This window comes from Salvia hispanica, chromosome 2 (genome assembly GCF_029641045.1).
Source record: "Salvia hispanica isolate PSC_SH4W2 chromosome 2, Shi_PSC_v1, whole genome shotgun sequence".
In the NCBI taxonomy this organism is placed as follows: Eukaryota; Viridiplantae; Streptophyta; class Magnoliopsida; order Lamiales; family Lamiaceae; genus Salvia; species Salvia hispanica.
Window position 1 is genome coordinate 39,039,988 of NC_142693.1, and position 24,391 is coordinate 39,064,378.

Genomic DNA, 24,391 nt, shown 5'->3' on the forward strand with positions numbered 1-24,391 from the left:
AGACGGTGACAGTACTACCATTCATATACTACTATCAATAATGAACTATACAAGTTTTAATACTACAAAAATAATAAAATAAAACAAAATACTTTAGAAAAAAAACTTATTGATTATGGACGAACAGAAATATATTAGTTCTCTCATTTAACATGGGAAATTCTAAAGAATTAATCCACCATTTCATCATTGCAATAATTAACTCACATGGGCACATGTATCCGAGAATTAGAATCAATATTTTAGAAAGTTAGGAACCGATTTAAGAAGGCTTATGAATTTTATGTAAATTTCGTCGGTCTGGCTTTTCATATACTAATTTACTTATAGCACATCCAAGCTATAATCAAAGGGAGAGGTAAATGGAGAGATAAACTAATATAACTATTATATTTACCTTTCATGAAAAATCATTCTCAAGGGAAGAGGTATTTGAGAAGGTATTATACTTTTTTCCATTTTGAAGAGGTATCTTTACCTATCCATCAATGAAGAGGTAAAATCATATAACCACCATATTTACCTCTTTTCATAAAAAATCATTCTCCAAGGAGGAAGGTATTTGAGAAGGTATTACACTTTATATTTTTTTAATGCTTTTGTACTATTATTTGATTTTTTTTAAATGATACTCCCTCCGTCCGCCATTAGGAGTCTCATTCCTTGGCGGCACGGGTTTTAAGAAATGTTAAGAAAAGTGGGTGGAAAAAGGTTAGTGGAATAGGTGTCACACTTATATATATTAGTTTTAAATGAAATGTGAGTAGAATGAGTTAGGTGAAGGTGAGACCATATTACCATATATGGAAAAAGTGAACCGGGACTCCTATTCGCGGACGGACTAAAATGGAAAAACAGAACTCCTATTCGCAGACGGAGGAAGTATATCTTTCTAGGGGATTGATCAATTGCTAACTTATCATTTAATTGCTAACTACAATTAATTTAAGGCCATAGGATTTTAGAAAACGTGTGGTCTACAATTTGTCACGTGTAATTTTCGTTTTTATTAATAAAATAAAAAAAAGATAAAAAAAACTCCAAATTAGGGTTTTGGATGAAAATGTCAATATAGTGTTTCGAAAATCGCTTTGAGCATGTCAACACAATGCTTTAAGAATGTTAACTCATTGCTTATATTGACATTCTACATGTATTATATTGACATATTTTATATAGTATGTTGACATTTTTGCTTGTACGAAAAAATTTAAAAAATTCGATTTTTTTTTCAAATTTTGACGTCGGAACATATGCATGTAGGATATTGTTGGAATCCTTATGAAATTATCTTTCATTTGGTATATGTTATATGAATTTTAAGTTTTGGGATTTCTTTTAAAAGTTAGTTATAACTAAACATGCAGTTAATTGACATTAATACCCCTATTGATATTTTTTGGAATTAATCCTATGGCCTTATTGTCATTTTTCGTTGATCGTATTGACATTTAGGGATTAATGATAAAGCCCTTAATTTGAATATCTAATGGCTATTATTTAGTTGTACTTAACAATTAAGTTATGAGTTAGCAATATAACACTCTCCTGCCTTTCTATATACTACCTTTTTATCCTTGGAGTTGATTGATTTTAAGAAAGGTATATTCCACTTTTTGAGAAGATATTAACATAATATCCTCTTTCCATTTAGAGCATCCACAATGGATGCCCTAGTAGAAGCCCTAGTGAGAGCCCTAGTGGTTGCCACGTCAGCATGTCCTATCTTTCTGCAATAATGGAGCCCTAGTGCATGCCATATCTCTTATCCACTTTTCATATCAATTTTAAATCATTGTTTTTTAATTTTTTTTATTTAAACTAAAATACCAAAATATATTATATTAAACACCACAAATGCAAAAAATAAAAAATTACATTACTTAATTTAAAAGTGAAACTACATCATATACTTAGCTTAAAAAAAACTACATTAAAACTAAAATACTAAATTAAAAAAAAAAAAAAACTAGTCATCTAAATTTGGTGTGTGAAAAGTGAAGAAAAATGGAGTATTTATAGTGTTTTTAATTAGGGTTTATATAATTTATAAAAAAAATTAAAAAAAAATGAAAAATGATAGGGCTCGGGCTCGGGCATCGGCCTGCAATGGGCGCCCGATCTCACGCATTGGCGGACACACGTTCAAGAGGGGAGGGGCTTAAGCCCTTCCCAAAATTTTCTTTTTAATATATTTCTATTGTAAAAAATTTCAATTTTTTTTGAAAAGTATCTTCAGCCCTCACTAAATTGATGTCTTTGAAGTCTAATTGATGAAGATTTATTGGAAAGTAGGGGCTGAAAATTAAATTTACAGAGAAAACTACCTACATTTCATTAATGGCCGCTCGGTAGAATTAGACGTCACCAAATCGAACCGGCCCAGAACCGTCACCGGCGGTTCGGAACCGTGAACCGGAACCGCGGTGGCGGTTCGGAACCGGATAGGAGTCGGCGGTTTAGGCGGGCCGGTTCAGGTTCGCGAAAAATCAAGAACCGTAACCGGCGGTTCGTAACCGGCGGTTCCGGTAGCTTTTCAGGGTTTAGGGTATAGGCACGCAGGCGTAGGCATGCCGACTAAGAGTATATATATATATACTATCTATTTACATTTATAATTTATTGTTTTTTACTTCAACTTTTTTTATTTAAGTCTTTTGATTCTTTTGTAATTTCAATTTTCAACATTTGTATTTGTAATATCGACATTCACATATCGTTCAAATTTGTATGATTGTATGATTGTTTCAATAAAATTCCAATTGTTCCAACTCCAATGTCGACTTCTACTCCATTTGTCAATTGTCATTCTCGTTTTATTTATTTATTCGATAGTACAAGACTACAACTACACCTACAACTCTACAATTAGTACTATACCGGAATAAAATTAATAAATAAAAAATAAAAAAATTCGGCATTGAACCGGCAGTCCGAACCGGAACCGCCCCGGAACTGTTTGGAAACCGCCGGTTTTGAACCGGCTTGGAACCGTGACTGAACCGGAACCGGAACCAGAACCGCCTGACCCTAGGCGGGCCGGTTCAGGTTCCATATTTTTTTGAACCGGAACCGCCGGTTCCGAACTGGGAACCGGCGGTTCATGAACCGTGGTGACGTCTAGGTAGAATTGGGAAGAAGAGAATAAACTGTTAAACTTAAAATGAATATAATAATAATAGAGTTGAAAATATCAATTGCCTACTTCTTCATTAAATACGGCTATGGATATTTTATATATTTAAAATAGGAGTAATTTAAAAAGTGCCACTAAATTTAAAGTTATCATCCATTCAGTAGTAACACTTGTAAAATTGTATCCTAAATTGACACTACCGTTTTTTATTCAAATGACTATTGAAAACTGAAAAGGGTTTCTCAAAATAGTTAAATTTTTGTTGGATTAGTTTTATGTAAAATTTATGTATGCATTTTTATAATAATTATTACTCCATATATTTCTTTTGTTCTAAAATAATATATAAATTTGTAAATTACAAGAGTTTTAATATACAATTAGTAAAATAAGAGTGATGAAAAAAAAAGCAAGAGAGAGGAAAAAGATAGTAGAAATAGTATTAATGGATTGTGGAATCCACATTATTAGTCGTAGTAGAAACTTTCATATTAATACTCTAATTTTCGGGATGACCCGAAATAGTAAAACTAATCTTTTTTTTTAGGATGGATGAAGTATATATATATCTGTAAAATGTTGTCCACATCTCAGCGCAGATTTTAAGAAATACAAAGAAAAGTGAGTTGAAAAAGTTAATGGAATATGGATTCCACATTTATATATTAGTTTTAAGATAGAATGTGCATAATGATTTAGATGAAAGTGGACTCCATAAGAAAAAAATGTACAACAAAGACGGATCAAAATGGCAAAAAGGAACAATATTTCACAAACAGGGGAAATATGTATATTTTGTTAACAATAAAATTTTTTAGTATAGCCCCTACTAAAATTTATTTCTGCGTCCGCCACTGATCTCACGCCCGATGGATCGGGCGAGAGATGGGGCGTGACTGAACTTTCGGTCTTCCTCGGGCATGCCCGAGACTTGTAATGGATGCCCGATCAAGCCCGAACCTGATCTCGACCGATCGGACGTGAGATCGGGCATCCATTGTGGATGCTCTTACCTTCTCCCTTTGGAGTTGCTCTTGCCGGTTGCCAGTTACCAACACCGACAAAGAGAGGCACCGACGATTATAAGTAAAATGACCGTGACTGTTATATTTGTTATAGGCAGTAAATCAATGTGCCATAGTCCATAAATTTTGTCGCTTTTGTCCCCAACCAATCACAAACGAATGGTGGTGGTTGCGGCGGCGGATGGACGTGCAATTCCATATTTTGGTGTATCGAATCGAAACAATCTGGATGCCAGCGATTTGCAGAAAGGTTGAGAGATATTACTAAAATATCATGGCCATGACGGCAGCCTTCTTCTCCTCCAATACCAATATCCTGTCACCCTCTCCGCAGCGCCACCCGCCCGTCTTATCCCTCCGCTCGTCTTCCACCCTCCAATTTCCTATTACGCACCAATTCCGTAATACTAGTCCCAGTACTAGCACACCTGCTGCTCCGATTCTCACCCGCATCTCCGCCGCTACCACGACCGCCGACGTGAACGATTCCGCTTCGATATCTACAACCACCAGTAATTACTGAGACAACTTTCTCTTACTATTTTGTCCAATTAATAATTGATTGGTTTATTATCAATCACGTATTTGTATATCAATGAAGGCTGGGTAGAATTTGCTGAAAAGGTCTCGGGAGAATGGGACGGATTTGGGGCCGATTTCACGGCGGAGGGGCAAGCCGTGGAATTGCCGGAATCGGTGGTGCCAGAGGCGTACCGGGAGTGGGAGGTCAAGGTATTCGACTGGCAAACCCAGTGCCCCACCCTCGCTACCGCTGACACCCCCTCTCTCACCTACAGATCCATCAAGCTCCTCCCCACCGTCGGATGTGAAGCCGACGCCGCCACCGTCTACTCCTCAGAGGAGAGGCATATTTCGGCACACCATGGCTCCACCTTCGCATATGCATCCACCGGATCTTACGTAGCAGCTGATCCTTCAGTCAAATCAATTGAGCTGGAGCATTGCCTCATTGATCCCAATAACAAAGAGTCTAGGGTGAGGGTGATTCAGGTGCTCGATTCCGAGCTGAAATTGGTTAGGATCAAGGTGTTTGTGGAGCAGTGGTATGGCCCCTTCAGGAACGGGGATCAGCTCGGTGGATGCGCCATTCGTGATGCGGCCTTTGCTGCCACAGAGCGGCTTGAAGCTTCACGAGTTTGTGGTGTTTGGCAAGGCAGCAGCGCTGTTGCCAGATTTGATGCCTCTCACAATGTATGTGATGATAATATCTTCCTCCTTATTTTGGCTATTTGGCATCCATTGATATAATGAATGTGGAATTGTTTGTGTTGCTGATAAAAGATGATCCAACAACTTGATGATGAACGTGCAAGCAAATCAATCAGAGATGAGGGAGGCCTTGTATTACTCCCCAAACAACTATGGTCCTCAGTGAAGAAGAGAGAAGACGATGAAATAACCTGCTGTGAAGTGGGATGGTTGTTAGATGAGGGGCGAGCCATCACATCAAAATGCATCTTTTCAGGCAAAGCACAGCTTAAGGTATATTTTGGTGTGCATGCAACATTCAAATATCAGCCTGTTCACACTAGTTACCAAATTATGATATTCATTGCAATATCAACTCATATTACGCAATTCTGTTGCAGGAGATTGCAATAGCAAATGAAACTGCAACTCAAATATAATATCGCAGCTTGTATCTCGACGTTATGACCATACCAAATGCAATACCTTAGAGAAACTACAAATACTCTGTTGCTGCAGTAATTGGTGGGTATTTTGTTTGTAATATAATTGCAAACACTCTCTATATATTTCCAGAAATATGAATGAGCAACTGAAGGGGAAACACAATTGTAGCTTCCATTGTCATCCTCATTCAAAGTATATGGTATTGGCAGATCCAACAGAAAATATATCAGTAGGGACATGGAAATGAAAGGAAAAGTGGCAAACCGTTAATCTTACAATTGAATTCCACATGGCAACATTTGTATAATCTGCTATAGACTTTGATATTTTCTGTATGCATTCAGCTATTGTATGTATGCACAAAATGTTCCTATAGTTCTAGAGGATCTCTTTGTGCAATTCAAAGAGTTTCACCCGTTGTGATAACCTAGAAATGAGAAAAAGTGAAGGCAAAGTATCCTGTTATATACCTGTAAAAAGGTAAGCGCTCCCGGAGCATCTCTCGTGCTAATATTCAAGCTGTTTCGCATTATTCACCTTCAAATGCCACCATTTTTCTTTGCCGTCGTAGTAACAAATTCCCCATAATCAATCCTTCCAGGAATCATGTTCCGGAGATAGTTAACAAATGCATATTCATATCATTCCCATCTAACAACAGATGAAGGACAATACTTTTAACAGTCCATATATAAGGTCATGTAATGAACCTAAGATACATTTATGAAGTTCGATTAATTATGAAATGTTTCAGTCTTGCCTTTTCAGAGTATCTGTGTGTGTGTGTATGTTGTTAAGGACTCCCTCCTTACTCTCAATGAAAGCACTAGTTGTTAAGGACTCCCTCCTTAACTAGGATCGGCGACTAAGTTTTCATCGATCAAACACGTTTCCGGCGCCCTAGCGTAGGGTCGGCGGAAAGCTAGATTCCAAGCTGTGCGCGGTTTTCCGTCGGGCAGCGTGAGAAACTAGGGTTGAAGATTAATTCACAAGATTTGTGGGCAATTGTTAATTTTATTCATAATCGTGAAGTACGAACAAATGCCCTATTTATAGACTAAGGACCCTAGGGTTGATTCGACCTAATCCTATTCATCTCGGGAAAGAATCAAAAAAGAAAACCCAAAACGGAGCTTATAACTTCGCTCGACACTTATCCAAAAATAAATACCAAAAATACTAATATTCAAAAGGAAAGAAACAAAAGCAAAAATAATAAAAAGACTCAAAATAATTGAAAAGACTCGATATCTATTTGGGAACGTATTCTCCCAATCTTTCAGGTGGGCGAACGTTCCTCTTCCCTTTCGTTGTCGCGATCGACGGCGGCATCTCCGGTAGGCCGCGACTTTCCTCGCGCCCTCTCTCCGGCTGATCGCTCAACTCCTCGCCAACGGCGCCTGACTGATGCGGGTCCGTGTCATATGTGTCATTGACTCATTGTGTCAGACACAATTCTCTGCCATCTACTATGAATGTAACAATTTTCACCTAGTCATTTTTTTCTATGCGTAAGATTGCAAAATAAAAGTTATGTGGAGTACTGAAATAATAAGATGCCTTTTTCATGTCATAGGAAGCTATTGTCAAGTGGGAAGCTTTCTAACTGTTAATTTATCTGTGCAAACCTCCAATAGCTTGTTTATGTCGTTCAGGTAAGTGATGACGAATCCAGTGGTAACAGCATCCCATGTGACCCTTGTAAGTGGTAAGAGTTGTGCAGGTGAGCGAGATGATTAAGACGGCGGCCGTGTCAACAGCCAGGGTGCTTTTCTTCAGCAGCTTCTTTGCCATGGGATACGGGCCAATCCCAAACATTGTGTGCTCAGAGATATTTCCAACAAAGGTCCGGGCCATCTGCATGCCAATCTGTGCCCTCACGTTTTAGCTGTGCAACAACATAGTCACCTACACATTGTCGTTGATGCTCTCCTCCATTGGGTTCACGGGTTGTTTCAGCATCTACGTGCTGACGAACATAATATCTTGGGCTTTTGTACACTTGAAGTCATTCTAGAGTTCTTCGCCATCGGTGCAAAGGCAAAAAAGAGTGGTGACTGATGCTAGTAACTTGAAACTTTGATGATAATCGTACTCCATTAGTTTTAGCCTATGCTAGTGGATAAAAATATGTAGTACGAGTATAATAATTTTAGTATGCCATATTTTTCAAGAGTTATTAAAAAGGACTTATGTTCATAGTTTCTAAAAAGGACTCATTTTCATATTTTGTTCAATTCAAATTCAATATTTTTAAACACATTTTTTTTACTACTCTCAACATTGGAGTGTGTAATTTGGGTCCAATAAATTAGAATCGAACTAATTATTTTGGGGTCAGAAGATTAAATCAGCCCAAAATGTAATTTGGGCCTGATAGAAAATGGATACAAAATAAAGTAAACAACACAAAAGGACAAAGCCCTATTTCCTACATAGATTCGAATCCCTAAACCCATAAACCCATTCATCTCTGTCGCCTCAGTACCAGTTTCCAACCGGCAGCAGCCATGGCGTCCGTCGCATCGGAGAAGAAGAAGCAAAAGAAGAGAAATAAGCATAGTCTATCCGAGTTGAAAACCATGGGACAGCAGCTGCTGACCTCTAGAGCTCACGTCAATAACCTCCCCCTTCTCCTAACCTTCATCAACCCCAACTCCCCGCCACAATACGCCCTCGAATCTCTCCTTTCTCTCCAATCCTTCTTTACTCCTCTCATCCCCAAGCTCCCTTCTTCCTCGTCCAGGCATCCCGATTCCGACCCCAACCCCGACCCTGAATTCATTTACCTCACGTGGCTTCGCTCCAAGTTCGACGAGCTCACGCACTCCCTCATTGATCTCGTCGTCTCCTCCCAATCCGACGGTGCTCTTCGGGTACAATTACTCATCAATTTTTTATTTTCCTAGACTTTATCAGTGACTGATTATCTCTTTTATGCAGGAAGTTGTGCTTGATTCAATAATGGAATTTGTGAAAGTCGGCAATGCGGGAAAGTTCAATACTGCTATTTATCACAAGCTTCTCCGTGCTATTGTAAGTTTGGTTTCATATTCTTTCCTATTTGTGGTTGTTTTCTTTTTCATAATCTTCTGTCATCCATCTGAAATTCATATTAAGTTCTTGGTTGTTGATTCATATCTACTTTTGAATGGTCTTATCCTTGAAGGTTCGGTCTGAACTGGGTGTTGATGACATTGTACTGGATATGCTATCAGAGAAGTATTTCAATTACGTTGATGTTAGGTAAGTTCCAAATTTCTCGAGCACATCTTTCGACCAATTGCACTCGATGAACATTAAAAGTAAGATGTAATGCTATCAATGATCACGTTTGAAATTCTGTTTTACACTATACTGACTGCCGAAGAAGTTCCACATTTTTAATCCTGTGATTTCGTTATTGCTCAAAGTGTTGCACCTATTTTTAGGAGCATTTTCTCTCCTCCCCTCCTGTGAACATACTTTCTGCCGAACCTCATTTCGTAGTAAAATTGTACTGTACAGGCTCTATACTTGCAGTTCCTTTGAAAAGCTGGCTCGGACTTTGGAGAAAGAAGGTCCGTTCTCTTTATACTATTATGATGCTCATCAATGGGCATAGAACAAGTGATATCATATGTCCTTAATAGAGCCATATTTGTTTCTCGGTTAATAAAATTGTGTTCTCCGTGACAGAAAACAAAGAAGCAAGCCAAGATGCGAATGATTTGCTTTCAAGACCAAGGTTAGTGAATGTTTTCTCATGGAAGTTGTTGTCTGAAATGACTGGAATTGGTAAAGTATACTCCCTCCGTCCCAGCCTAATTGAGACATTTCTATTTTGGCATTGGATGGAATTTAGGTGGTGTTGTTTAGTTAATTAAGTTATTGATAGTAAAGTAAGAGAGAGAATAAAGTAAGAAATAGAGAGAAAGAATTGAGTAGGAGAGAGGATAAAGTAAGACAGATAAGAAGATAAAGCTAATTATTGCTAAAAGAGGAAACATCTCACTTAGGTTGGAACATATCAAAAACGAAAACGTCTCACTAGGCTGGGACAGAGGGAGTAGTATATATTCAACATTGATTGAACAGTTCTATAGAACATATAGTTGTTTACTTATGTAAAGCTCAGCATTACTATTGTAGATATTTCCCTTTCCACAAGTTGTTATAATTTGGTAGAAAATGCTCAAACAATAGTCAAGTGAGGGTAATTATAAGTAACAATATTTGCCCCCCACATATCTCATTACAACCATGGCCGGAGTGAAGAGGTGCTAATTATAAGTAACAAAGAACATGCCCATGCAGCACATAGCTCATGCACCAATTAGCATTAAATATTGTCAATCAAGATAGAACCTGGTTTCTCCTCCTTTTAAGCAAGTGTTAATGTGCTAAAACTCTCTTCAATTTTGGTTCTGTACCCGTGGAAAATCCATTGCATGCAGGAATTGCATATGCTGCAAGATTAATTTTCTCAAGGTCACTGATACTTTATACATATAAAGAGTTGTACATTTCAGTTAAAGAACACTCCTGGAAAATAAAGGAAATTTATCACCTGTTAGATTAAGATATATGATAGCTGAGAGGTGGTGTTTGGTGATACATTTTCTCTATTTTCATATATTCTAACTCTTTATGTGCTTATACTTATTTTCCTGTTGTATATGTAGCATCGAGCTTTCCATTCAAAAGATGTATAAGTTATTAGCCTGCATCCAACCGTTGGAAGCTGTACAGGAGAAGTTAGAGATGTGGAACGATTCAGGTAGTTTTATGGCATTCCCATTGCTAATTTATCATGTCATTTGAGCTTTGTGGTTGATGCATCGTAGTATTTTACTATACGACTTTTGATTAAATTGGCATTTGAATTGATGGTAAACATTTCTCTACTTCCATTGATTTCTTTATTCTGATTTAAGAATTGAGGTGGCCATTTCTTCTTTCTGACTGCACGGAAACACTATGAGGATGCAAGAGAGTAAATAGATCACTCCTCTTCTTCTGTTGATAAGCTGGAACAATCACCAGGCTATTAGATAAAATATGCCGATTTGGTTGTAACAGTTCACTATCCAACAAAGATTGTTGTGGCAAATATCTTGTTAAGTTAACAGATTTTGATATTTTTATGTTAGTACTTGCCCCATTTTGTTGGTTTTGACATTCCTAATGATAATTTGAGTTGTTATCAAGGAGAAGCATTGAACGCATTTTACTTTTTGAACATGGTGCACTTCGCACATATTTAAGCTCTGCAAGCACTTCAGTTACTTGCAAGTTTCCAATGCATCTTAATCATCTTAATGAACATTTTGCTAACAACAGTGTTGTTTCCTTTTCTCTGCATATAGCAGGAACTTTACTTGGGAAAAACAATGACAAGGTAAGTTCTCCGGATGAATTTTAGAACAGTGGTTATGATCTTTACTAGTATGTTTTGCTTCTCCCTACTAAGCATCCCCAATATTGGAACTTCACAGGTTTTATCTTCCAAAAATGTTGCAAAGAAAATGAAACTGAAGTTTACTAAAGCATGGATTTCATTCCTCAGTTTGCCTCTTCCTCTTGATGTTTACAAAGAGGTAAGGTTAAGTATGAATGTCATAGGGTCCATGAACTGCTCTACATTGAATTCTTTCATTTTAATATTTAATCTCAAATACATTTCTCTTTACCATTTTGGTTTATAAGATGCATTGATGCTCAATGAGTTTTATCAATAAGTAACATCCTTCTATGAATATCGTTTTAAATTTTAACCTATTTTGTCTATTTATTTTCGTACATTTTTTATATTATAAATTCATTACATAACACATTAAGACCTGAATTCCACCAAATCTGTATACTTCATCTCCTTTCCCATGATATCTAGAAAAGTCAATATTTGGGTTGGTCATGACAGTTGTCTATGCTATTTTCTTTGTTTTTACTTTTTAAATGGATAACTTATATATTTACTTCATGTACAGGTTCTTGTAACACTTCACCAATCTGTCATTTCTCACCTCTCAAACCCAATCATGCTATGGTAAATTGCACTAACCTTTGTCTGGTTTTGTCTAATCAAAATTTCTCATACTTAATGGATATTGTGGTGTTGTTCATCTGCAGTGATTTCTTGACACGATCCTATGACATAGGTGGTGTTGTGAGTGTCATGGCTCTCAGCAGCCTGTTTATACTGATGACACAGCATGGCCTTGAGTACCCCAACTTCTATAATAAACTTTATGCTCTGTTGGAGCCCTCAGTGTTTATGGCAAAACATAGATCAAAATTTTTCCAGGTAAGTGATATACAATCTCATTGAATTTGTATTTTATTTTATGTGGATCTTTTAAGCTAGCTACTGCTGGTTGTTGAACTTGACTTCGAGAGTAGTTATGGCCAAGTTGTACTCATCTTTAGAGATGTTGAAGAGGAATGGTTGTAGGCATGTATATGAGATATCAAATGTTGATATGCTAATACTTGCAATTTTTCAAAGCTACTGCCCTTTTCTTCCTTGTCTTTATAATTTTGTTCATCTTACTAAAATACCTTGCGAAACTATTTAGGATGTTTGGATTAAACACTTAGTTTATACAATAGTCCCCTGATAATGTAGCTGAGGTGACCAACCAAAATGGCTTTTAGTCCATGGTAATGATGAGCAAAAACTATGTAAAGGTGATTATGTAACCTCTTTGACTATTCTGCCAATCCTTTTAAGAATTTCTGTATTCAAGAACTTAGCGAATTCATTTTTAACCGACATGGACTGCACAACGGGAATGAAAATCTCCATGGCATATGTAAGGACCCCTAGAATGTGGTACATGGATGAATTGTCCAAGTCTTTTGAACTAGGTAGTAGGTACACATACTTTCACTTGGATCATTGCCATTTTACTATCAAAAGTAAAGAATGGTTTGTACTGTCTGGATGGTGGGATTTTGATAAAAAAAACAATTTAGCGAATTGTTTGAGAATTCATGAATTTACTTTAAAAGCCGTAAGGCTGTAAAAACTCAGCAGAACTTTATTTAATTTCTTCTATTTGTACTGTTTTTCTAATTTATGGTGAAAAAATGTAACTGTTCCTATCACTGCATGTGTGCTTAAAATATGCCTGATGCACAGTGTGGAAAAGATTAATGCCTTTGTACTCTTTATAAATAGTTGTTCTTTATCAGACAGCTCCATAGTGCTAATTTCATATTTTTGTAATATGTTATCCTCAGCTGTTGGACTCGTGCTTGAAATCATCACTGCTTCCAGCATATCTTGCTGCTGCTTTCTGCAAGAAATTGAGTAGACTAGCACTGTTTGCTCCTCCTTCAGGAGCACTTGTCATCATTGCTTTGGTTCACAACCTTCTACAAAGGCATCCTTCAATTAATTTTCTGGTGCACAGGGTAAGAGCAATCATGTTTTCCTTTTGTTTACCCATTTTTTGGATTATATCAGTGGAGATCTCTACTTTGTGTAATTTTTACCCTTTTTCCATGAAAGCCAATATCCGTTGTGCACTCTATGATAGCTTCTCTGAATGAACAGGCCAGAAACCTGTAAAACTTTGTACTAAGCAGTTTTAAAATATACATACATTTGTATGCATTCCATGACATGAAGACAGTAATTCTGGAAATATTCAACTACCTGTAAAAGCTTTCGACTGCTAGAGTATGTAATTAGTCTATCAATCATGTTTGTATGATAGGATACTGACCTTACAATCCATCCTCATGTCTAGACTCTTGCAAAGAGCAGAGAATTGTCCAGTGTAGCCCGTTCTTGTGCATTCCATAGATTTATTGACATGACTTAGTGATGCATAATATACCCACTGTGTAGGAAATGGGTCTGGATACTGCAATAGATACTTCCGAAGATAAAAACAGTACTGATGGCGCGAACAAAGATTTGTTTGAAGAGAAACCAGGAATTGATCACTTCAAAAATGAAGAAAATGATCCCAAAAATACCAATGCTATCAGTAAGCTTTCTTCTATTTTATTTGTGTTGCTTGTATATATACATTACTGCCACATATGCCTGCTGTTATTTCCTCTTCATCTCATTGCTATTCTTTATTTCTGGTCTAATTATCATTTGTTGAATGAAATTCTGTCTCTCTTTTGTTCAGAGACTATGAGTTAGGGATTCTGATTTTTTTACATAGTTCTCAACAGCTGCGATACAATCTTATCTTATCCCCCAGCAAGGGAGAAAAGGAAAAAAGAAAACCCAAGCCCTCATCCCACCCATCTAAATACATAAAATCCCAACATCATAAGAATAATAAAAACAAAATTTTAATACCACCCTTTCTGATGCTGCGATATATCCAAGGTGGTTGCACTTTTCATGCTGGGTTATGTTGCCATGAATTTTTAACTTAGTCATCTTCTAGAATGACATGAATTTTTGGAAATGGATTAAATCTAAAGCTAAAGATGATCAAATTTATGATATAGAAACTAGTGACATCACTACAAATCTTTTACAGTTCAAGTCTGCAATGGTATGCAAATCAGGTCTCATCACTAATCTAAATGTCCATGTAATGCTTATTCCCTGAAGCAAACCTTTCGAGGATGTGAACTGAATTGTACTTCATTTCGCTTGTAGCTGATTATGTTATTAATAGAAAACTGATATGCATAATTTTGGCAATGACTGAGCAGGAAGCTCTCTCTGGGAGATTGACACTCTTCGACATCATTACAGCCCTCCGGTCTCAAGGTATGCGCTAAATTCACTGTTTTCTGTCTATTGCTACTGCCTGTATCCTGGCCATGTCTTCAACTTTCTTGCTACTGTTGACTTATGTATTCGTCTCATGTGACCAGATTCGCTTTGTCTGTGTTGAATGATTTGGCTGTAAGAAGCAGAATTCCTGAAATTGCAGTAAGCGATTTTAGTTCGGGATCATATGCAACCATATTTGGTGATGAGGTAATTAATCAATCCGCTTCACAAGATCTTCTGAATCACTTGGGGGAGTTATTTGATATTCTTTGGTGTAAAGACATTATTAGTAATTGTTTTGGAAACCTTACAGATTAGGCGAAGGGTCAAACAGGTGCCGTTGGCATTCTACAAAACGACTCCTGCATGTCTGTTTTCGGAGTTGGATTTTCCTGGTTGGACATTCAAAGACGATCACCAAGATACATCTGCAAAACGGAAACGTGTCGATTCAGTATAGAATGTTATTTTTAGTTTTTTATTTCTGAGCAAGAAATTTTGATCCCTTTGTTTAATGATTGAACCTCATAGTCGAAAGTGCTATACCAACAGGATTAGGACCATGTGATGAAGCAACGTAGTCTTTGTACGAGATGTAAAGATTTCTAATCTCCAATGTAGTATCTGTACAAGATGTAAGAATTTCAAATCTCCAGCTCTGTAGACCCTTTGAAATGGACATCCATTATTTTGCTTCAAGAGAGTTTATGAGAGCATGTGCAGTTCAGCCAGACATGTGGGTGCGATGTGGCACACAAAAGCACTTAACATTAATTGAATGTATTATCTTTGTTTTATTGTCCCTCCTCGTCTTGTCATAAGTGTGTTTATAATTTGGATTCAAAATTTAAATAAAATGATGTGCTATTACTTTTTTACTAGGTGGAGAAGGTGGAGAAAGAAAGAAATAATAAAATAAATGAGAATAAAGTGAGGTGAAAGAAATGTATTACTTCGTCCATAATAATTTGTCACCATTTAACCTGACACGTGTTTTAAGAAACAATAATGTTATGTGACCACATTATGGCCAGCCATAAACTGGTTTAATAGCAAAAAAAACCGATTTACTTAAAATTTCCGGTTTAGTATTACTTGATTTTACTTTTATATCCTTTCAATATTTGGAAGAGAAATTGGCGGTCTCGGTTCTTCTCCCGCCAGCATTAACACAAAAATTAAACTTTTCGTATGAGTTTAGTTCGATATGAAGCATAGCAAATAAGTGTTGATTTTTTTACTTAAGCTAGAGCTGAAGGAGTTGTCGAGCAGGATGATGAGAAGCTGGCCGTCGTTGAGTATCTGGGCGCATGGTCGCCCTACATAACTTTGACGTTTTGGTTGAAATTCACGATCGATGCAGCTGCTGATGTTTTGGTTTTCTGGAAAATTTCGATGGATTTCTTAAATGTTTTTCGTGAAATTGTTTTGCATTATCTGTAAATTTCGATAAATCAATAGAAAGAGTTTTGATTGTTTTTGAAGAAGTGTTGTTGCAGAAAAATGGATATGGCGTGCGTAAAGCATTGGAACAAGAGACAAGGAGGATGTGTGAATAAATTGATTTTATGGTCAATTCTAATTTTCAATTTTGATAAATTTATTCATCTTGATAAATGTAGATGTTGTAGATAATTAATTAAAGCAACATGCTTGTATTTAATCAAGCACGATTAATCATGCCATTAATGAAGCATGCTAACAAGAGAGAAGGAGGATATTATTTCAAATTTAAATTTAAAACTATTCTCTCCCCGTGAGAGGTACTACTAATTAGTTAGTAGCACAATTTTAAATCAATACAATCAGTAGTAACTCAATCACAATGTAAACAATAAAATTTAATTCTCAATTGAATTTAAAATTCAACTCAATTGTCTAATTTTGCAAAAGGTAATATATATCATTTTATTTGTTTAAAATAATAGTAATAAATTTTAAGAAAAATACAGAATACAACATAATACTTATTACTTAAAAATTATCGATTACAATTAAAAATAGCTATAAAAATAAACAACAAATAATCCTTAAATAAATTTGGTCCAATATAATAATCTAATAAATTAAGAAGGTTGATGGGATTTTGAATTTATATTAATCAATTAAAATCAATCAAGTAACTGAAATAATAACAAAACAGTAACATTTGACATAATAATAATTCAAAATTTATTAACAAAGTAACAATGATAATAATCATATAAACAAATAAACACATTGATTTAAAAATTAAGATAACAGATTACTCAACCGAATATAGATTAGTTTGATATTTAATTGAAGCTATATTGAAATGAACAAAATTTAGTGGTTAGTTTCGCTTAAATATAAGATGCAACTAAACTATTCAATTAATTTAGTTATAATTGAATAATTTAGTAGTGCTTAGATTCACTTAAATATAATGCAACCAAAATATTCAATTGAATTTAGAAATAATTGAATAATTCAATAGTGCTTAGATCCATGTAAACACACTACATAACTAAATAATTCAATTAAACTTATAAGTAATTAAGCACGTAATCAATTGAACAATTCGAAAGTGATTAGATTCATTCAAATATACGACGTAACTAAATTAATAATTCAATTGAACTTAGTGTAAAGTGTAAACTGAACAAATATTTAATTGAAAATTTCAATGGTGCTTAAATTCACTCGGTTATAAAGATGCTACTAAACAATTCAATTGGACTAGGAGTTAATTGAACATAGAATCAGTTGAGTAGTTCAGATAGATTCATTTGATTGTAAGATGTAACTAAAAAGTTCAATTGAACTTAGAGTTATTTGAACATATAATTAGTTAAGCAATTCAATAGTGTTTAGATTCAATCGATTATAAGATGTAACTAAACAATTCAATTGAACATAATCAATTGAACAATTCAATAGTGATGAGATTAACTTGAATTGTGTTTAATCTAAATTCACCTTAATTGTCCAATTACATCTAAAACTAGAATATAAAAGGCAAGTAGATTAATTTGATATACTTGAGATTTTTAATATATACTACTCGATTGAATTGAATTTTAGATAAAAATAGAACAATTTAATATAGTGTTTAGATTCATATCAATACTATAATGGGTAAAGATAAATTCACAAACATTGTATATACAATTTGCCCTTATATTTTAAACCGGTTTTAATTTAAACCGATTTTTTTATTAAGTATTATTTTCTTACTAAATTACCCTTTTTATAAAATATGGAAAATATGAAAATGTGGAAGATGTCATTTATATATGGAAATTTTATAAATTAAGATAATTTAATGGTAGACAAGATTGTTGCTTATGCATATGTTTTAACAAACGAATATAGTATTTAGCACTAAATTATCGTTAAATTCATAATTATAAGATTACATATCTTAAAATTTTTATACTTATAGTAATTTTTTGTGCATTAACAGTAAAATGATGAAAACAAAAAGAAATTACTTTACAATTTTAAATTAATCTCATTTAGTACAAATTTAAGAAAAAAAATAAAAGAAAAAAAGGACTAAGCCCCAACGTAGCTTTGGATATTACATTACTATATGTCAATTTTAAATATATAAATAAATAAATAAATAAAATAGTAAAGACTAAAAAGAACGTGGATATTATTTTACTGAATGATCATATTAGAAAATTAAGTATATACATGCAGTCGTCTATATATAAAACTTAAAATTTCAGTGGTAATTTAATAGCAAAATAATTGGATGTGAATGATTATTAATCTCACTCCATCATATTAAATGTCACAGGATTTTAATAGTACTATTGTTGTTTTTTTTAGTTAAATAAAGAAAGAATAAATTAAAATTAAAGAGAAAAAAAAATACAGAAGATGTTATTTCTGGTTTATAAAATGTGTCATTTTCAGTGGATAATAAAATAACATTTTATGTTTAATGGGACCTCATACATTGATGTCTAAACTCCTTGCCGCTAGGACAAAAGCTCTGGACGATGATAACACTAAGAATTTGAGTATACATACATTGTTTTTTTTATAACTTAGAATTTTAAGAAATATTTAAAAATAAAACGATTGCATGTGAATGACTATTGTTATTTAATTTGACAACACTAAGAAATTATATAATAATAAAATAATTGGATGAGAATGACCGTTATTATTTCATTAAATGATAACACTTAGAAATAAAGTATATGCATACGTAGTTGTTTTTATTAACTTAGAATTTTAAAGATTATTTATTAATAAAATAATGAAATGTGAAAAACTATGATCATTTCCTTGAATGACGACACTAAGAAATTAAATATATACGTTTACATAACTTATAATTTTACTTAATATTATTAAAGTAATTAGATGCGAATGATAATGATTATTTCGTTGGATGACAACACTAAATATATATACATGTTGTCGTTTAACTTAGAATTTTAAAGAATTTAATGAAGAAATAATTGAATAGGAATGACTATGATTATTTTGTTGGATGACTAAGAAATGAAGTATATATATATATGTAGTCGTTTTTTATAATTCAGAATTTTTATAGATTATTTTATAATAAAATAATTGGGTGTGAATAACTATGACTATTTCATTGAATAATAGCACAAAAAATTAATTATATATAAATGTAATCGTTTTTATAACTTAATTAGAATTTGGAATTATAAATAATTGGATGAGTATGATTATAGTTATTTTGTTGGATGATAATACGAAAAAATTAAGTATGTAAACATGTATTTGTTTTATAACTTAGAATTTTGAAGATTATTTAGTAACAACTTAACCTGATAGTGAATGATTATTATTTCTTCATCGAATGATAATATTAAGAAATTGAATATATATGCATATAGTTGTTTTTGTAATTTTAAATTGTAAAATTATTTCATGATAAAATAATTTGTTGTCAATGATTATTAGATAGTGATTAAAAATTAGTACGTATTTATCAGTTTTTAGCAAACTCAAACGGTAAATAATTTTTTGTATTAGTGTGTGAATATCAAATAAAATTCTCCATTTGTAAGTCAATTCAAATGCTTTTACAGTAGTACTGTATTTTGCAAATTTGAAGAATGTTAATCTATAATATTTTTCTAAAAGTATTGTAATTTTTTATTAAATTTATTTTAATTTATTCCTAATCATAATATTCATCCGACGAAAATCATGAAATCATGAACCATATGAATATAATTTGTAGGGGAGAGTTTAAATTTGGATAAAATAGAAAAGAAATATCCTCAATTTTGTTAATGAAAGAGATACTATTATGTAACGGTTGATCTACATATTAATTACTAATCATTCCTTAAATATATAAATGTTGATTATGAGAAACTTAATCTTTCCTAAATGGTCAACAAAAAGGGTAAATATGTAATACATTACATTTTAAATGTAAAATACCTTAAATGTCCAATTTTGTGTATACAATTTTTGTTAATTTATCACTACCCTACTATAATATAGTGATTTTTTTAAATTTGAATGAAGTTATACATTAATCACTATTGGATTGTTCATTTTAATCTAGAAATCACATTAATTGTTCAATTACATTTAATCAATAAAATACAAAAAGTAGTAGATTAATTTCTTCAATTATAATTTCCAATAGGATTGATTTTCTTTAATGAGTTCACTAATACAATTATAAAATTTTATTTTAAGAGTTACAACTAAGATTCGTAGTTATATATTTTAATTTTATAAATAGATTTTGTTAATTTCTAATTTAATTTCATAGTATTAAGAAAGAAGCCGTCGTACTTTTACTAACATGTACAAGAAATAATGAGGATAGAAAAGGTTTTGTGAGTTTATTCTCTTTAATTTTCAATCACTATTGAGTACTAATGAATCTGCTATTAAATGGAGTAGTAATTAATGAGGATAGTAATTCAATTTGTTATTAAGTCGAGTAGTATTTAATGAAATCTTTAATTCAAATTTAAAATTTTAAAAAGGCTGAATTATCTATCAATGATGATTTGGAGGGAAACAAAGACTAAAAATGAGGGAAGGACATTTAAGTAATTTTAATTTTCGCATATTTTTAAATTGACTAAACTAACCCTGTGTGGCTGGCCATAATGTGGCCATTTAGCATAACTCTTTAAGAAATGTGCTAATTGAAAGTGGATTGAAAAGGTTAGTTGAATGTGGATCCTATTTTTATACATTAGTTTTATAATAAAATGTGAGCGATAATGAGTTAGTGGAATGTAAGTCTTCTACCAAATACAGTAAAAGTGAAATGTGACAAATTTTTGGAACGGATAATGGAAATAAGTGACAAATTTTTAGGGACAGATGAAGTAGTTTTTTACCTAAAGAGGAAAATTGTTATCTCTAACCATTAACATTAAATCCAAACATAATTTTATCCTATTCATTTTTGCAAACTCAAACTTTACACCATGTTTGAGTATGTTTCACAAAATCTTAGAGTAACTATCGTATATACTCATATTTAGTGTTGGTCCGTAGAGAAAATGCAAAATGCAAAATGCAAAATGCAAACCAAATTTGGGTTAGCATCATAATTGGAGAAGTTTTCTACACCCTCATTTAGTGTATGGTTGAAGATTGCCAAAGCTTATTACTTAGAAGTACTAGTAGTTTTTTACGAGTACATGGTCGAAGTATGGCCTAATTTCATATCCTAGGTTCATGCCCATTATAGAAAGAAATACATGTACTTAATCCAACAACAAATGAATGAAAATTTAAACTCCAGAATCACCAGAAATTAGAATCAAGTCATATGGATTCTGGTTTAAAACTAATGTTGGGCCTTCTTCTGCTTGTACAAACTTTTTTTATAAACAGAAAGTAGAAATAACCCATATGGATCAAAATCTTGTAACAAGCGGCAGGCCCACGACTGACATGTCAAATTTAAGATGAAGATAAAGATAGAATGAATAAGTATCGAGTGTTCGCGACAAGTGTAGTTTGCTTCGCCACGTTCAGACTACAAGTCGGTGTAGGGGATATATATATAATATGCCTGTATCAATCCCACGCACTAAACGGATTGAAAAATATGGCGGACATGAAAGGGAGCGGTGTGGTGTGCGATGAGAGCTGTGGTTGCCCGTCGCCGTGCCCCGGTGGGACGGCTTGTAGCTGCACAGGAGGAGCAGAGGGCTCCACCGTGGACCACAAGAAGTGCTCGTGCGGGGAGCATTGTGGCTGCAACCCCTGCACCTGCACCAAAATCACAGGCACCGGCACTGGCAAGGCCCACTGCAGGTGCGGCACCGGCTGCACCTGCCCTACATGCGCAGCCTGATCTCTCTACCTAGCTTTCTTATGTACTACTACTATCTGAATAAGCATATGATGTATCAATCCTTTTCTTGTGGTTTCTTGTTTCCTTTTTCTCTCTGCTCAGCTACCAACCCACAACAAGATTTAATGCTACCAATTAAAGAACAAAAACATAAATACAGAAATTAAAAGGCAAACATATCCATAACTATAGTACAAATGAAGGGTAACAAGATCATATATAGACAACTTGTGCTTGGCTAAATTAAGGTGCAGTTTTATCTGTTTGAATACTGAAGTTTATTGTATGGTCCCTCCATGCATCATTTTCTAGGTACGTTTCGTAGAAGGATACAGCTCCGTCAGTTCTTAGAACCACTGCGGAAGTGCTTCGCGTGCCATATCGTCCCTGTGAATTGAGTAGAGTGCTATCAACTATGCATTCATATTGTCCAAAATCATAGTACAAAATAATATGCATAAAGTATTACCGAAGCTGTGTCTGCCTCCACGAAAATGGAACTCGTGAGGTATTCGAACTCACGAGAGTAAATGCCAGGGAGGTCGCTATCGTCCTTAGTGGTGTCGTTCATTACCATTTTAGTTATCTCTTTTAGTGAGATTTCGGCCTCCGAATATTTTCCCAGCACGTCCTCAAAACAACGCCTTACTCTTTGAGCCTGCGAGCCATTGCTCAAAGAATGTTAAACATGTTACCACATTGGAGAATATGCATTGATAATCCTGATGCAATGGAAATGTACAAGTGAAGGAATAGCTTTATGTGTTGTCTCAGTAGATAAGCAGAGATGCAAAACAATCAGCAGTTGTAACATCTTGGCAACAAGGCTACAATTAGTAAGATCTTTCAGCCACGAACAGATTTTATGAGTGTCTCAAGTGGAAAAAACAAAGATCATAGTTATTGCAGTTGGTAGATCAACAAAATGAAGTGTTTATTCTTGAATACAAACCATTCTTCCTTCATGATCAGACCTAATGGAATAAATAAAGTTACGGCAATTCATTTAAACCTGGGATTGAACAAGAAATAAAGTGGAGTATCAGTGAGTAGAAAGGAATATGTAACCTTAGGCCAGGGCGTGTCGAGCTTTGCATTGGACAGCACGTGAATACCTGGAGAAACTTCTTCCATAGAGAGACCACCATCCATAGGCCTATTGGTAATATAAACCATGCTCATTGAGCAAAGATCAGCTACGATTAGATTGAATCCATTGAACTCATCAGCTTCTTCCAACACCTCCTCACCAAATTCTTTGGGGCTTTTCCCGCTCTGGAAAAGTATGCAGTCTTAGCACAATAATAGCACTAACATATTACCAATTGAAAATTCATTATACAATTAAACAGTGATCGAGCTCAAGCAAAATGAACATAACAATCATTAAATCGAATTACCGTGAAGAAGCGAACGGGGAGATCTCCTCTGCTTTTGAGTTGTGAACGGGATAAGGCTTCCCTGACGTTGGTGAGGAAAGCAAGCTTCCCATCCCTGCTGCAAGCCATCCAGGTTCCGCCGGCCTGCTCATCTCTTCCGCCGAGTATTAAGCCGTCCGGCCACCACCCCAACGGCGTCGTCGGCCTGTCATATACACAATTTACAACAGCAACGAAGAAGAAAGCAGAAGAGAAATTAATGTGTGGAAATTAAGTGGTATGAGCAGACCGATTGTAGTACTCGTCTCTGTTGAGCAATAAAATGAGGGGGTGGATTGGGTGGATTTTCCATGCGAACACAGCTATGCACATATTTGGGGATGCAATTTGAATTAGGGTTTGTTTTATTAGAATTGCAATCCGAATTACTTGACTCCATTATTTATGACTGCATTCATATGTCAGAAAGTTGAAATGTACTCACTCCGTCCCATTAGTTATGACACAGATTTTAAGGAATTGGTGGAGTATGTAATTAATAAAGTTAGAGGTGGAGTGTGTAATAAATGAAATGAGATGATGGAGTGGGTAATAAATGAAGTGAGATGATGGAGTGTGTAATAAATGATGTGAGTTGGTTGATGGTGGGTCCCTCTTTAACTTTTTGGTTTTTTATTTTTGTTTTGATTTATTTTAATATAGATAATGACATTTGGGTGTAATTTTAGTGAATAATGGGGTAAAATTTTATGTGCAAATATGGTAAATTCTAAATGTTACTCCAAATATGGGACGGACTTTTATGGCAAAATGTTACTACAAATCTGGGACGGAGGGAGTAGTAAATAAAAGCTTGTCAAATATGATTCACTCACCACAGTAAATAATGTGCAACTATTAGAGCATCCGCAATGGTCGGCTAGCGACCGGCTAGCCGATTCTTCGCGCTGGCCGATCGGCTAGCCGAACCATTGGAGGCGGCGAGCGGTATACCGGCGAGCTGATCGGCGTGGGCTGGCCGATTGGTGGGCGCTGGCCGATGCACTAGCCGATCGGCTAGCCGCCATTGTGGCGGCCCGATCGGCCAGCGCCTATTTTTGTTTTTTTTTTTGTTTTTAAAAAAAAAAACTTATATAAACGCGATTTTCGTTTCATTTTCATTTG

General features: G+C 34.6%; 4 protein-coding genes across 5 annotated transcripts; 3 read left to right on the forward strand and 1 right to left on the reverse strand.

Moving 5' to 3' along the window:
- The first annotated feature begins 4,310 nt into the window (after nucleotides 1–4,310).
- On the forward strand, nucleotides 4,311–5,991 carry LOC125216473 (glycerol kinase). Its single transcript, XM_048118231.2, has 4 exons — nucleotides 4,311–4,673; nucleotides 4,763–5,373; nucleotides 5,464–5,664; nucleotides 5,772–5,991. Exons 1-4 carry the CDS (start codon nucleotides 4,436–4,438, stop codon nucleotides 5,808–5,810), a joined length of 1,089 nt encoding a protein of 362 aa, XP_047974188.1. The 5' UTR covers nucleotides 4,311–4,435; the 3' UTR covers nucleotides 5,811–5,991.
- Nucleotides 5,992–8,267: 2,276 nt separating this feature from the next.
- On the forward strand, nucleotides 8,268–15,348 carry LOC125201662 (protein NUCLEOLAR COMPLEX ASSOCIATED 4-like). Of its 2 annotated transcripts, none has more exons than XM_048099867.2 (15): nucleotides 8,268–8,693; nucleotides 8,761–8,853; nucleotides 8,987–9,063; nucleotides 9,325–9,377; nucleotides 9,496–9,544; nucleotides 10,482–10,576; nucleotides 11,166–11,197; nucleotides 11,295–11,396; nucleotides 11,787–11,845; nucleotides 11,929–12,103; nucleotides 13,042–13,215; nucleotides 13,655–13,796; nucleotides 14,488–14,545; nucleotides 14,653–14,758; nucleotides 14,865–15,348. In XM_048099867.2, the coding sequence occupies exons 1-15, from the start codon at nucleotides 8,328–8,330 to the stop codon at nucleotides 15,009–15,011; spliced, it is 1,728 nt and encodes a 575-aa protein (XP_047955824.1). In that variant the 5' UTR covers nucleotides 8,268–8,327; the 3' UTR covers nucleotides 15,012–15,348. The 2 variants fall into 2 exon arrangements, with proteins under 2 accessions (XP_047955824.1, XP_047955826.1); XM_048099869.2 differs by having other exon boundaries at nucleotides 8,269–8,693; nucleotides 11,169–11,197.
- A 6,211-nt stretch (nucleotides 15,349–21,559) lies between these two features.
- LOC148932370 (EC protein I/II-like) lies at nucleotides 21,560–21,937 on the forward strand. Its single transcript, XM_089063698.1, has one exon. The coding sequence runs from the start codon at nucleotides 21,600–21,602 to the stop codon at nucleotides 21,846–21,848; it is 249 nt and encodes an 82-aa protein (XP_088919824.1). The 5' UTR covers nucleotides 21,560–21,599; the 3' UTR covers nucleotides 21,849–21,937.
- A 74-nt stretch (nucleotides 21,938–22,011) lies between these two features.
- Nucleotides 22,012–23,659, reverse strand: LOC125201613 (uncharacterized). Its single transcript, XM_048099797.2, has 5 exons — nucleotides 23,517–23,659; nucleotides 23,249–23,432; nucleotides 22,917–23,123; nucleotides 22,318–22,506; nucleotides 22,012–22,235 (listed from the first exon to the last, which is right to left on the reverse strand). The coding sequence occupies exons 1-5, from the start codon at nucleotides 23,597–23,599 to the stop codon at nucleotides 22,092–22,094; spliced, it is 807 nt and encodes a 268-aa protein (XP_047955754.1). The 5' UTR covers nucleotides 23,600–23,659; the 3' UTR covers nucleotides 22,012–22,091.
- Nucleotides 23,660–24,391: the final 732 nt, after the last annotated feature.